The following is a 15,272-nucleotide window of genomic DNA, read 5'->3' on the forward strand; positions in this document are numbered from 1 at the left end:
CTACCATATCAGCAATTACTTTTGTGCATACGCTAGAAAGAGAGATCATCGGTGAAAAGCTCGCAAGAAACTAGCAGTCCAAATTTGTTTTGCGACTTGTAGATGCCCTCATAACACTCCACAATTATCATAATGCGACAGTATTTGCAAATCACGGACAATGAGTCCGAACGTAGGCCAAAGTTTGGGCACCCTTTAACATAATCATTCATAGCTTTATGTTCTCTTTCCATGCTGCTACCCTTCAGCTCTCGCAATGAAAAAAATCTAAGTGCTCTCTAGCCAAATATTTCCACCACAAGGAAGGAAAGTTGCTCTTACTTCTTTTACTAGATTCAACCGACAACGAGCGTCAGCGTAGTTTCGAACACTGCCGCCCAGCTCTGGGCCGAATAAAACAAAAAAGTTGTGACGGTCCGTAATGACCAACTGACCCTCTTAATTCTTGTGTCGCCATCCTCCGACGTTAGTGATCTCACTGATTGGCAGGGTGCTCGATCCTAGGTAAGAGTGTCTGCCTGATAAACATCTAAGAAGGGAGGGTTTGGACAAAACATTCAGCAGAGCCACTTAAGACTGCTTACGTGTAGGAATGCGAAAGCATTCCTACACGCAGTGCATTCCTACAAGCAGCACGCCATGCCTTCCTATCGCACACAGCGCTGCGGCGGTGACATCACACTCCCCCACTGCGCAGGCGCGGCAAACCCTGTCGGCTTCACGACGGCTTCCGTGACGAAGCATTGCATTGCTGTGCTTTCCTTTGCATTTAATTTCCGAGGCACGTCAGCTTTGACCTTGAGTGGCCGTGCCGGCTTCAGTGACAAAGCATCTCATGTGATGAGTCACAGCCAATTTAGGTACCGTTTTTTGCAGTTCCAGGTTTTTAGGAGCCGTTTTTTCGCAGTTACAGATGCCGCCGGCTCCGCTTCGTGGTACAGTTAATGCTTTTGCATTAAAATGGTCTTTGCTTAGTGTGCGAATTTCCAGAAACCGGCATTGGTCAGTTTTAACCGATCTGGTACTTTTGACACCGACAGATATTTATCCATGTTTTTCAGTTACTTTAACTACAATTCCCAGAAAGGGTACCACAGGTCATACATTTATTCACTGTTGCATACCGTGGTTAGAAGACGACGTATCGGATGTAGAGCTCTGGCTTCTCCTCGTGGTGGGCTTCTTTGGGCTCCTTCATGACAGACTACTACTATGTCCGCCGCTCCACCTCATGTGTTTGAGTAGATTGCCCTATAACAAAAACATAAAAAAAATTGTGACAAACACTCTTCAAAGGAGTGTCACAGTTCTGCCCCGCCCCTTTTGTTGCAGTGTAAAAAATAAACTGCCTCATTATCTGTCTCTAAGCGTCTTAACTCTCTGATTCCAGCCCAATACAAGGCTCTCTGCAGCAGCACCCCCCTGGGCACCATCATGAACCCCATTACACACGTCATTGATGGTAAGTCATGTCACCCTTAAGGCCGATTCATATGTTCGCATTTGAGTGCAAATTTGCAAATGTTCTCTCTTAAGATGAGAGAATGACACCGACACACTGACGCCATCCATCAGGCAACCTTGGAGCTGCGTCTAACTAGACTGAAGGTTTTGCAGTATTCGTGAAATCAAGTCTATAGCCCCCTTCTATCGGAAATAGTCGCTTATAACATTGTCAAAATCGTTTGAAAAAAGACGAGAAATATTTATGCGCATGTCGGAAATGTTTTTGGGGTCGCCCGACAGGTGGCACCAGCATAGTCTCGTCGTAGGCAGATACGAGCCGTTGTGACGCGGCTGATCACACTTGATTGCAAATGCGCGATCCAGCCTTCACTAGAGTAGCTACGACAAACGAGGTGAGGTCGACGCCGTCCGATTGACTTTTCAGATGTGGACGAGTGCCAAGGCATGGTCTGCCAAGAAGGTCAATGTACCAATACCATCGGCAGTTTCGTCTGCCAGTGCTACGACGGATTCCGCTACGACCCAAACCTGATGACGTGCGAAGGTAAGGGAACGACGTAGGGCTCGTCGAAGTCGTTTGTGTCGAAGGAAGAGAACATTTGGCGAGTGAACTGTGCTACAGCCACTGACCGGATGAGCGTGGCAGGGACTCCTGCCCTTCTCATCTAGTCAATGGCTTGAAAAACAAAAATTGGAAAATGATAGTATGAGAACATTTGATATAAGCCAACCATGGGAAATCAAGATCTGCAAAATCCCTGTGGGGGGGGGGGGGGGGGGGGGGGGGGGGGGGAGGGAGGGAGGGAGGAGGAGGAGGAGGAGGAGGAGGAGGAGGAGGAGGAGGAGGAGGGAAGAGAAGGGGAAGCGGGAAGGGGGAATTTTTTATGGCTGAATTTCATTATTTTTAAGTATATCAAACAAAAACTACACTTCCTTTGAATACTGTCACATGGCTCTAAATAAATGCATCAGTATAATTTGCATCAAAGTTGCTTTTGGGTAGAAAAAGAAATTGACAATGTTTCTGAAATTTTATGTACAAAGGTCTTTGGAAAATCTTTTTTTTTCGACTGAAATGTTAAGCACGAGCTTACGCTTGAGCACGGGCCCTACGTCTTTTGTAAACTTCAGAATCGGCTAGAGAATATAAAGTGTGCAGCACTCACCCCAACATATATTCATATTCACATTTAATTTATGGGGGTTGTGGGGATATTTATACAGCGTGTAGTTGGTCTGCCATTAAAGTTGCGACGAGTCACACGCTGTAGATGAGCAATTTAGCCAGTGCAGTACAACCGCTAGCCTGGGGTCTTTAACGTGCACCACGCAGTAGTGATACACGACCGCACGCCGGTACGATGCTCATCCAGATCGAAACGGGCAGGGGTGGGGCTCGAACTTTAATTTATGGTTTGGCATGTGTTTGGTGTTTTATGAGAAATTTTACCGGTGGCTAAACATATCTGGCACTTTTGGGCAGCAAACTGTTAAACAAGATTTGGTGAAAGCTAGTAACGAATATGTAGTGCAGAATTGTTCCTTCCGACTTTGTCAACAAGAAAACATCTTTCCACGGTAAATGAAGCTTGTCTCATTTAAAGGTAAGTTTGCTTATAGCAGACTACCCAACATTCAAATCGATACCATTGTTGAATACCTTCACGCATTTGGTGGGATACTGTATTCTGTATACTGTAGATACTGTATTCCCAATGTAACACTCATTTTGCACGATACTGTAATTCAGACATCAACGAATGCCAGGAGAACCCCGGCATCTGCAGCGGCACGGCGAAGTGCGTCAACGAACGTGGAAGTTACGAATGTCGCTGCCCTGATGGCTACGAGTCTTCCTCCAGTCATCGTGGATGTGATGGTATCAAACCTCTTTTTCAAACGGTCATCCAATTTTGAGTGCTCGCATTATTATTATTTTGAAGTTAAAGTTCTAATAAACAGTGCTAATAAAGGATGAGCAAGTAAAGAAACAGACACACCAAGCACTGGTGTTGTGTTCTCTATATTTTATTTTATACTTGAGCATTAGAAAAATAATGGTGCAGAGGTAACAGCAAGCTACAGAAGTTATCAAAGCAGTATAATCAGTACAGGCCCTTCCCAGCATTCCTTTTGGTGCTGGTGACAATGCTGCTTGCTCGCTTTGCACAAGGTCTGTTGACGGATATTCTCCTATAAAAGTTGATAAGTATGACTTTTTTCATTACTGATTCTGAACTTCTGAACTTCTTGTTACGAAGTATATAATGCTATTTTAACTACTTGGTCTCGCATTCCTCTTGTGATGAGGCTTGTTTAAAATGAATGATGTAAGTTTTAATGGGGCATAAGATGTTAAAGCTTAGAAATAGAACTTTGTTTTTTAATGGGTACTTTAGTATCTAGCACGATCCCTTTGAGCACAGTGGGTGGCCACACTCTCACAGATGGCTTACACTTCCAACCTTAGATGTGGACGAGTGCAAACAGCCGCACATCTGCCAGAACGGCGTCTGCATCAACTTGGACGGAGGGTTCCAGTGTACCTGCAATCCCGGCTACTACTCAACTCCTGCTGGAGATACGTGCATCGGTAAGCTGCAGCGGTTCCTCAAAAAGACATTTCCCTATGTAAACACCAGAAGTATGCTAGACGCTTGCACATGGTCGGTACTTGAGCCCCAAAATAACCTATGCTAAAAAGTAACGACACCTCAGTCGTATTAATGTCTAGTATCATTGTCACCAGTTATCTGGAGATCGACCCAACATTGCTGGAGATGCCTTTCTGTCCTCCAAGAATGTCAAAACAGTCCACAACAGAGCAAAACGATGTTGCCAGAGGTGCCTGACACCATGTGTAAAGGTCAGAAAGTCTCATTTTCGAATCACAACTATCACCAGCTGCGCCCCCTCCGCTCTGGGCAACGAATTGGCGGCACCGACAAAACGGTCGCAGGGAGGAGTGTTGATACTCTATAGTTAATTTAGTAGCTACAGTAACTACCACAGGTAGCATACCGTGTTCAGACTCCCCACCAGCTACTGTTTGTCTGGCGGTAGCAATGATTGGCGGCCGCCAGCTTGCTTTTTATCGATCTTTCAGGAAACAAGTTTGATGACTCAGAATTGTAGGTGTTGTTACTTTTTACTTTTTACTTTAATGTGCAAACTATGTTTGCACATTAAAAGTTTGAAATATTGTACAGTAAAGATAATGCGAAAGAGAATGCAACCCAGGTGGTGCCAATCAAGCCCAATGTGCCTTTGGTAGATCTGACTCTGTTTATGTTTCTTTGCAAGTAATAAATGCTATTGATGTTCTTATTACTATCATTATTTACATGTGTTTGCAGTTGAGCTTGTACTACATACACGGTTTGGATAGACACATCTGTTGTTGTCTTGGCACTTAAGATCTAGCAGGAATGTTGCAAATGTAATGTAATAGTAATAATCATAATTATCTTTATACCGATGTATCCACGAACAGCACTAAGCCTAAACTGTAGTACACTATCATGTCTCAACGTGCCCTTCGCAACAGCGACATTGCTGATGTATTAGTTACATAGGTGACACGAAAAGAGCAAGAAAGAGCTGGTGGAGCTAGATACCTTAGTAGTATCATTTCCGAAAGTTGAGAGGGCAACAACCAAATCTGAGTGTGGTCATGTGGTCATGTGAGCTACTTTTGACGCACGGAACTGCACAGACTTCGACGAGTGCGCACGTAGTCCCGGAATATGCTCCAACGGAATGTGCGAGAATGTGCCCGGGTCGTACCGCTGCGTCTGCAACCCTGGCTTCCAACTGTCACCCGACAACGACTGTTATGGTGAGTGACGTGTTCTTTGAAAAGCGTTCCGGTTTTCGCCCTTTCCTATTTGGCAACAAGCTCGGTGGTGTCACATACCCGGTCACACTTTCGGTCTGCTTATATTTCCTGACTTTGCACGTCGTTCTTCTACCCTAACAGTGGATTATGTCCGACAATACTATAAGCGATGACTTCTCGGAAGATGACACACACAGATTTGATTTCGCAAATTCCGCGAAACCTGCCGTTTAGTCTGGGACCGAAAGTGTCCAAGGGCTATTTTCACACTGGCACCACCACTTTTAACCATGCAAGAAAGAGAGAGCACATTGTTCGAAAGTGTAACAATCTGCCGTTCCCTGGATGCAGCCCTAAAGGCTGACAACCAGACTCGAGATTCTGCATGGCAGAAGATACTCCTCACCATGGGGGAGGAGGAAATAGGCAACAGTGAACAGGGGAGAGGAGGAAGCGGGGGAGAAGTGGAAAGTGTGAACTGGTCGTCGGTCTTTAAAGGGGCACTGACACCCCAAAGGTCGTATTATTTTTTATTGTCTAAAACGATGCAAGTTGTAGTCATAGACACGCAAAAAAAAAACGCATCGCGAAAAAAAATTTCTTCGAGCGCGCGCACGCCTTTTTATTTTTGGCGTTTATATTTCCCGCGCTAACCTCCTTGCTTCTTTTGATTGGTGACGTCAAAAATCAGGAAATTTAGAAGGTTTGTAGGCGACATTTCTATAACATTTAATAACAGCAATCGTAAAACATGTTTTTTAACGCAATTGCGAACACACTACGGCCCCTCTTTTTGAAATACCAAAAATCAGATTTCGGTGTGATGTCGCTTCCTGGATTTGTATCCTCCCTCAGAAAACTTGGCGGCGCTAACAGCCAGACGGGGACAGTACGGCTTTGGACGGGGTAGAAACCGTTTTTTTTTCCGCGCCGGCTTCTATCCCGCCTGCTCACCTCCTCCTCTCCTCGGGTTGCTGTGGCAACGGCGGAGGTCCCAAAGAAAGTCGAGTCGCAGGAGACCGCAAAATTTGACTCACTGCACTGGCGCAGATCAGGCGGGAACTTCAAATTTGGCATTTGGAAATTGTTTTTTTAATTAAGAAATACTGAATTCCCAAGTTTCGAAATTTGAGGGCAATGTCCCGACATCGTTTTCAATCGTTTCGGATAATAAAAAAAAGTATGATTTTGATGTGTCAGTGCCCCTTTAAGTAACTGACCCACGACATCTCATTTCGTGAAGTAAGCTTGTACCATGCTCCTCTTTGCTTCAAGTGTGAGCGTAGCGGAAGCTACAAAACCTAACTCCAAGCTTTCAGCACTCCTGCCAAACCCATGCGTTCACGCGGCGTATGCGTCGGTCAGGGCCACATGCTAGTGCTTGTAGCTTCAGTTCCTCGCTCGTGCATAATGTTAAGCAAACCACAGCATGCATAGAAAATGCACACGAGAGATTCAAAAAAGGAAAGAAATTTTACAAAACAATCTCGACTGATGGCAGTTGAGATTGCTCAAACATGTTAGACTCTGGTCAAACATGTTCAAAACCCTCTTGCGATGGTTTGTTCCAATACAACAGGATCTTATTATGTCCGCTTATTCTGATTGCTGATATGCAGTAAATAACTTTTCCATAGAGAAGTCAAGTTGTTTTTGTATTAAATCTACTACATGTAACTCAGTATATGGGTAATATATCAAGTACCAATACCACTGTAAGCAGCCCTTTTTTAAAGGGAAAAATCTCTCAAGCAAGTTTACTATATAGTAGCTCATCTTCTGACATTTCGATGTAGTAGTAAAAGAAAACCACATAGTATATTGAATACTTTGTATTTTATTTTTTTCAGGAAGTGGGCTTTACTAGAGGGGTACCCTTCTGTACACAGCTTACTTTATAAAAGTGTTGTGGCTCGTAATTTGACGAAATAACCGCAACAGCTGTGCCTTTTTGTTCTGCAGATGTGGACGAATGCCGAACTCAGTATAGGATCTGCCACAACGGCAGGTGCCGCAACACCATTGGCAGCTTCCAGTGCCACTGTCAGGCTGGCTACCAGCTCAGCCCCGACGGTCGGAGCTGCGTAGGTGAGAACGGAAAGCACTGGTATTGAATGTTGCGAATGATTACGAACCTATAAGCCAGTGAATCACAAATTCCACCAGACGTCTTAGATTTTTAGAAAAGTATGCAAATGTTTAGGGGGGGGGGGGGGGGGGGGGGGAAGACCTTTAATAGGGGTGTTTAAAAAAAATGATGTACTCCCCAACAATTTTTTTTCAAAGTTCCTAGCTAGGATATGTATGTAACAAAATTATTTAGTGAAAAAAAAAAAAAAAACTAAAAATGAGTTTTTTAACATAACTATTGCACTAAAAATTTTTTTTTTTTTTTCTGGGAAGTTTTGTTTTATTATGTATGTGTTCTATCTGAGCAATGAAAAAAATTAATTTTTTGGGGGAGTTTTTTGTCTATTTAAAATATTAAATGTTGAGTCGCTTGTATACTTCTTTTTTCATAGATAATCATTCAATGAGAATCATATCTCAAGTTCTTGTTGGCGGTGCATGCAAATGTTTTATTCGTTTTTAGGATGTGACAAAGCCTGGACTATCATTTCCTGTGTATGGTGACTAGCTTTGCAATATCTTTATTTTTGCGCCGTTGAACTGGAGCACTGATCTCTATGACACTTGCTGGATCGCGCATCACCGCTCCGTGACTGCGCCCACTGGACGGCCATCTTGCATGCATAATTTTTTCGTATTGCTAGCGTTGCAGAGGCCGGAAGCAGCGTGCTAAAGACACGTTTTCTACTCGTTCGTCGTCATTCGCCGAAGAAAATTTTAAAACCCTGTGAAAGCCGTGAGACTTGCCGTTGAGAACACGTGGAAATTTTTACGAAAGCGCAGTGCCAAAGGAAAAAGGCACAACTTATTGAAAGCAAGCATAGTGTTCAAAGCATCTTTGGCACGCCAAAGTGCTGTGTCTCTGTGCCTTCGCACGATTGGATACCGATCAAGAATCGATGGCGCGCTAAAGTTTTGAAGGTGTGTCGCGCATAGATGTCTTTAATCATAAATATATCAACCACGGAGTTCTGGATCATTCAGCTGTTCCCGTGAGTTGCTATCAATAAAGGGGGGGAATTTGTATGTGCTCTTATGCACTATTATTCATGGCTATGTTCCAAATCTACTCTAATGGATCACATGGGAGCACGAATAGAGAAACGCTGTGGAGCAAGGAGGGTTTTCGAAGGCAAAAGTACAAGACGGCGAGAATGAAAATCTTTGAAGCGCAAACCCCATATGGTTGCGTGCAATCTGTTGACCAATCACAATTAGGCGAGTTGCGCTCGAACGTCAAGTGCAATTAAGTAGGTTCATAATGAGCCAGCACTGATCGGTGATGAGGAGCTGTTGTGCGCAGTATTCTGTAAATCGTCTAACGACGAAAAACAGACGTACCTTCTCCCTCTCTTCCGTTGCTACTGGACGCTGGATGAAGCTCGTTTCTGGACCGCGAGTGCCGCAAGTTACAAATACAGTCGTTAGAGTAAAGTAATACACTGATTCAGAGGCACATAAGGCTTCACGCACACTGCACTCGCAAAACACGTCCACATGGCGTCAATTCTTGATCGGTATCCAAGCGTGCGAAAGCACACAGACGCAGCATTTCGGTGTGCCAAGGAAGCTTTGATCGTCCCGCGAGACCAGCGAAACTTGCTTTCGACGAGTTCTGGCTTTTTCCTGCGGCACTGCGCTTTAATAAAAATTTCCACATATTCTCAACGGCAAGTCTCATTGCTTTCATAGGGTTTTAAAAAATACTTCTTCGGCGAATGACGATGAATGAGTAGAAAACGTGTCTTTAGCATGCTGCCACCAGTCTCTGCAACGCTAGCAAAATTTAAAAAATCTGCATGCAAGATGGCCGTCCAGTGGCCGCACCCGTGCTGCAGCGAACAAGCGGGGATATGCGATCCAGCAATTGTCATAGAGATCAGTGAACTGGAGAGAGCACAGGCACTGTCGGGCAACGTTACTACCGTAAAATACCGTGCATCTGCCCATACCACATTAAGCACCCATACCCAAATTTGTAAAATCTGAGAAAATATGCACGGTACATTGATATGTAGAACTGATGACCGGACAAGCGCCCATCCCCCATTTTTCCATGATTATCTCAAAATTTTGAGTGGGCGCTTGCGCGGTATTTTACGGTAGACCAAAGTCAGGCTGACTTTGGTCCAGTTTAATGACAAGCTTCATGTTAATTAAGCTTGTCATTGACAAGACATGTAAACGACAAGCTTCCTACACATTGTCTGTGTATGAGGACTAGCTTTGCAATATCTTTATTTTTGCTCCATTGGACTGAAGAGAGAGCACAGGTGCCATCGGGCACCGTTACTAGATCAAAGTTGGCTGACAAACTTCCTAGAACGCCTGGCCCGCTTAATGGACAGAGGTAGCCAAACCGGTGGAACATTGGCTGTACGTTGCCTGCTGTGGACAGCGTCTTTATAGTAAACATAAAGTTTGCACAAAAAGAGTGTCGTTCGAAAATAGTCCTACTCTCTTGCCCATGGAGGCATCGCCTTCCGGCTTCTGCACTCGCTCAAGCGCAGGCAAGAGGGAAAAAACAGTTTTCGAGCACCGCTCTTCCTTAGAGCTTGCCAACTGATAGATCCAAAAATGCTGCCGTTGGGCACTGTGCCTTTTTCTCCGCACCCTCTGCAGACGACATCTGCGAAACAAGCAAAAAAATACATTCACGAAATAGTTTTCTCTTTTAACATTGCAGACGTCAACGAGTGTGAAACAGAAGTCTGTCACAAGGGCTCCTGTCGCAATTCAGAGGGCTCCTTCGAATGCAGCTGCCCCGAGGGATACCAACTGTCTCACGACGGGCGTGAGTGTGTTGGTGAGTCGTCACAAAGTGGCAAAATGTTTGTCATTAGAGATAGTTTCCAAGTGACTCACTAGATGGTGTCACTTTCCCGACGCGTGAAACACTGTCTACGTGGCGCTACCCGCCACCCCTTTTTAAAGGGTTCAGCTCTATGTGTGGAGGAAACTTGCTTCTACCCCAACTAGCTTTCCCCCATAAAACTTGGCCCACGCTCTGATATGGCATGGACAGCAGACATTTGGAATTCCAACACAAGTTAAATACTCAAGTGGAGGTATGCCCATGAGCAATAAGTGTGAATTAAGAGGTAAGGTGAGAAAAGCATCATTCTAAAATTTATCTCAAGTATATGTAATAAAAATGCAAACTTCAAAAGAAAAGAACTGAAGATCCCCTCATCTTCCAATAGAAAGAGCTTCAAACTTCTGGTAAAACATAAAGGATGAAAAATCTAGCCAGCAGAAAAACACACTAGCCATATTTCATTCGTCTGCTAGCCTGCTGCAGGGCTAGTAGTAAAAACTATTAAATATATTAAGCAGACATGTGGATCAGAACAAAGTGCGAAGCGGCTAAAGCTGGTAGGAAGAACTTGAGAAGAAACCTCATGGAAATCTCACAGGTGGCAGACATTTTGCTCAGAGACTTGGCTTCTTCAGAGCCCTGAGGAAGCTTTCTCTAGGTGGAATGTCGTCTGCCACTTTGAGGCTTCCAGGAGTTCCGAAGTTCGAACAATGAAACATATAAATAAGTGGGGCGACAAGTTACCGTGCTGATGCTGTTTAGAACGTCTCCACATGTCTCCCATTCTCCACGTGCCTCCGTTCCCACGTCTTCCTGTCCCATAGAGAATTTCCCCACACATCTTCCTGTCCCATTCAAAACCTCCCAAATTGGCCCCTTGTCCCCACATATCTCTCTGTACCATTCAGAATGTCCCCACATATCTCCCTGTCCCATCCTGAACCATTCCACATGTCACCCTGTCCTATTCAGGATGCCCCACATGGCCCCCTGTCTCCACATGTCTCGCTACCCCATCCAGAACGTCCCCACATGTCCCCCCATCACGACATGTCTCACTCTCTCCACATATGGAAGCAAAAGTCCCCCTCTCCCCTCATATCCCATTTCCTCACGTCCCCTGTCCCCTCATGTCCCTTGTCCCCTCAGGTCCTTTGATTCCACATGTCATGTCCCTTGTCCCCTCAGGTCCTTTGACCCCACATGTCCTCACCATCCCCTCCATCCCCACGTGTCTGCCTGTTGCCACATGTTGCCCTATCCCCACAAGTCTCCTTGTACAGAAGCACATTCCCCCCTGTTCCCAGATGTCCCTTCGTCCTTGCACGTCCCCCTGACTCGGCACATTTGCAGATGTGGACGAGTGCCTGTCGATATCTCAGCTCTGTCTCGGCGGTGTCTGCGAAAACACCGAAGGCGGCTTCCGCTGCTCCTGTCCCCCTGGATTCAAGCTGTCGGCCGACGCGCGCGGATGCATAGGTCTGTGGTTGACGGGTTTACGGAGGCACAACCTGCCGGGACTGACTTTGCAAGTGTGCTTCTTCGACCATTGCAGACCTCCGTCAGAAACAGTGCTTCCGGAGCTACCAGAGGGGCCAATGCAGCGACCCCCGACCTGGCAACACAACGCGAAATCAGTGCTGCTGCATGCAGGGGTCGGCTGCCTGGGGTGACTCACCCTGCGAACGTTGCCCGGATCCAACCGAAAGTAAGGCGCATCTTCACGATTGGCTGATCACGATAGGCACATCTTTACTTTTGGTTAATCACTAGTATCAGCTTGTCAGAAGCAAGGTGTATCTTCGTGATTGGCTGGTCACTATCAGTTTGTCAGAAGGAAGGCACGTCTTCACGACTGGCTGGTAAGGATCAGCTTGTTAGAAGTGAGGCGATTCTTCACGATTGGCTGGGCATAATCGATTTGTCAGAAGTAAGGTGCGTCTAAGGGCTGGTCACAGAAGAAAACTTGTCAAAATTAATCTATGTCTTTGCTTGTCAGAAGAAAACTTGTCAGAAATAAGGCACCTCTTCACGATTGGCTGGTTGCAATCGGCTTGTCAGAAGTAAGGGGCATCTTTGCAATTGACTGGTCATGATCAGTTTGTAAAAAAAAATCTTGGAAGAAATATGGAGCATCTTCACAACTCGCTGGTTATGATTGGCTTATCAGAAGGACCTAGTGATTTAAAAAGTGTTATAGGTTTTACTGTCAAGACCGGTTATAATGAAGTCAATGAAAATCGGCAATCACTTCGCTATATCTGCTTCTTTGTTATATCTGAACTCTATCAAAGTAACACGCAAAAAAGAGATAGCACTGCCGTCACAGGCACATGTTTAGAGTGCCTGCACAAAATGGTCGAGGCTTCCCTGCACGCAGTCTTTGCTAGATTGGAGCTCCGATCAAGAAAAGATCTTTCGAGCTATGTACAGACGGTGTCAACAGCTGTAACGGCCGCCGCGGCGGCCGTTAGAGCTGGCGGTGGACAGCATTTTTTACATTTATGTGCACTTCGTCCAAGATGGCACGCTTTTGTTTCAAGGAGATTGCCTTCGTCCTCCCCATCGAGGTGCTGGCAGTGCCGGGACTCTCCATCGTTGAGTGGCGATGATTTGCTGAATCGGTGCTTGAGCGAAGTTAATTTTTGCGCAGAGAGCGACCACACAAACCAGCAATGCCGACAGGGAATCCGAAGTAAAGAAAGAAGTGCGCATGGCTCCAAGTTGGCTCCCAAGTTCGTGTTTCATCGGTACAGGAAGCCCAGATTGAAGAGAGGGGGCAACTACTCAATCTGGATCATGTGGTTTGTGTGCAGTGTTTGCAAAACAAGCTGCAGCCTGCAAGGAGTCAAGACTCAAAAGCGTTCACCGTCTGCAAGCACGGTTCCTTAGCCACTCTGGCCACATGCAACCTAATGCAGGCACACTTGCACCAATCTGCCAGGAGGCATCCACCACTATATATTGCAAATGCTCTCCATGGTTGGAGTTCCTCCGCCTCTTAAATCTAGGCTTTCTCCGTCGGTATGTTGTTGCTAGTGCTCCGAACGCCCCTATCGGCATGCCACAACAGCTTCTATGCGTGCGATGCGGAAAAGCCGCTTCCCAGATGAGGAGCGGGGAGCAGACGACGATGCAGATGCTGCCGCCAGCGACCTTTGCGGCATCGTCTGCGGCCCGTTCTGGGTAGCTACTCGGCCGCAGCATTAAAGTGCGCAGGTCTGCGACTTGGAACACTTTCCGAATTTCAATATTTTATAAAATTATTCCAAAATGTTTCTTCGCTATTACTGAGGCAGCTGCTCAATTTCATTCGCTAAAAACAGACAGAAATACATTAAAAAACTGCATACGAGAATGAGAAATAGTGATGGCTTTGCTGTAGCCACTATTTTGTTATAACCGACTTCGGTTATGTTATAACCAGTCTGTTATAACATAACCGACTTCGTTTGGTATAATTGTTATAACCGACTCTCACACTTACAGGGCAAATCAACCAAGCAAGTCTATCTGCATTCTACAGATTCAAATACAGGTCTTCTTTCAATGGAAATGCATGCTCAAAAGTGTTTCATTAAATGTCTCATGACCTACACATGCTGATCATGAGTCATGCAATGGTCCAAATATGGACATTTTATGTAAGAGGGGAATAGGGTATATCAATAATGTTATGACTGGCTCTTGGTGTCTTCAGGCAATTGGAGAAAAATTTCCATGATATAGATAAAATAAACTCGGCCAAGTCAGAAACTTTGAAAAGATAATTCTACTAGCCATACCTATTGAGCTCTCAAGCAGGTCATAGTAAATGTACAAAGTACAATGCAGTTAGCACAAACAAGTGATAGCCAGTATTCTTTATATTTTTTTTTTGTGTTCCTTTTTTTAGATCAGGCTGTCATTGGAATTACTGTTGTTGTGGGGCGCTAATTCTGAACCGTAACGAATGTGGTAAATTTTGGCTTTTATCAATAACGTTTCTGTGTAAATTGTGAACAAGTGCCAATGTTTTGATCGGACTAACCATGTAGTGCAATGTTATCCTAAAATGAACGACTCTGGTACCTTACATGATATTGATAAAAATTTTGAAAACAATGTGCTTAGTTCTGTTGATCTTTGTAAGGCAAACTCAGTTTCATAAGGATTGTTTACTTTCTTTTTTTTTTCTACCAATAAAGCCACCTTTAGGCACATCTGCCAAGCTGGCCTTGGTTTTATCGAAGAGGACGGCATAACAATTGGTGAGAATGCAATCATCTTGTCTACTATTTCCGGCAAACTTCCTGCTGAATATTAGCTTATTCATTTACATGAGGTCCTCTTCATCTGGGACCTATTGGGGCATTATGACAGAGTGGATTAATTAGGGAATTAAAGAATGTATAGGATTAATATGCTATGAAAAATTATGCAGATGGTGCCATGTTTCAACCTCGAGCTGAACAAATAAAACCTGATGAGCAACAGGATATGGTTTGATCTTTAGATAGGTGATCCACTAGCGTTTCAGAAAAATAGTGTGGCACCATTCAATATTTTTTTTTTCTTCTGGATCATTGTCCGCTTGTAAAACGGGGTTGTTAAAAAATGTTAAACTGAGGCTGCTTTTTGGGGGGGATAGCTATTGGTATTAGTAACAGCGTATCTTTTGTTGTTCTTGAAACACTGTTGTTGTACCTAATCATCTAGAGCAGTGGTTCTCAGTCAATAATGTTGCGAGATTCCTCCTGGATCAACAGAAGTGGTGGGGGACCCAAACCCAATTACACCAGGAGGGAGGAGAGAGTAATGGACGATTACAATAACAAAAGTGTAAATTAAAGAGACTAAATGCATGCAAACCAGCATACCAACTTTGAGGTTCTAAAACAGAGAATAATCAACCCTTCTCACTCAGTGCACACAGTTCGGTCTATGTGGCTTTGTAAAGTCAGCCGGCATCAATTAAAAAAAAAGAAAATTTACTGCTCGGGGACCTCGAGAACGTCAGCCATTGTTTGAGGTTCATTT

The 15,272-nt window shown here is 44.7% G+C and overlaps 1 protein-coding gene across 1 annotated transcript in view; it reads left to right on the top strand.

The window, feature by feature from the left end:
- Positions 1 to 1,366: 1,366 nt before the first annotated feature.
- The window catches only part of LOC120846798 (fibrillin-2), a 35,139-nt gene continuing 21,233 nt past the window's right edge, over positions 1,367 to 15,272 (top strand). The window contains exons 1-10 of the mRNA XM_040218674.2: positions 1,367 to 1,462; positions 1,892 to 2,011; positions 3,218 to 3,346; positions 3,938 to 4,060; positions 5,183 to 5,305; positions 7,268 to 7,393; positions 10,122 to 10,241; positions 11,607 to 11,732; positions 11,809 to 11,961; positions 14,441 to 14,503. Coding sequence (XP_040074608.2) covers positions 1,435 to 1,462; positions 1,892 to 2,011; positions 3,218 to 3,346; positions 3,938 to 4,060; positions 5,183 to 5,305; positions 7,268 to 7,393; positions 10,122 to 10,241; positions 11,607 to 11,732; positions 11,809 to 11,961; positions 14,441 to 14,503 — 1,111 coding nt within the window. The 5' untranslated portion in view covers positions 1,367 to 1,434. The remainder of the gene's footprint in view (positions 1,463 to 1,891; positions 2,012 to 3,217; positions 3,347 to 3,937; positions 4,061 to 5,182; positions 5,306 to 7,267; positions 7,394 to 10,121; positions 10,242 to 11,606; positions 11,733 to 11,808; positions 11,962 to 14,440; positions 14,504 to 15,272) is intronic.

The sequence above is a fragment of the Ixodes scapularis genome, unplaced genomic scaffold, assembly GCF_016920785.2.
Source record: "Ixodes scapularis isolate PalLabHiFi unplaced genomic scaffold, ASM1692078v2 PGA_scaffold11__112_contigs__length_91849675, whole genome shotgun sequence".
In the NCBI taxonomy this organism is placed as follows: Eukaryota; Metazoa; Arthropoda; class Arachnida; order Ixodida; family Ixodidae; genus Ixodes; species Ixodes scapularis.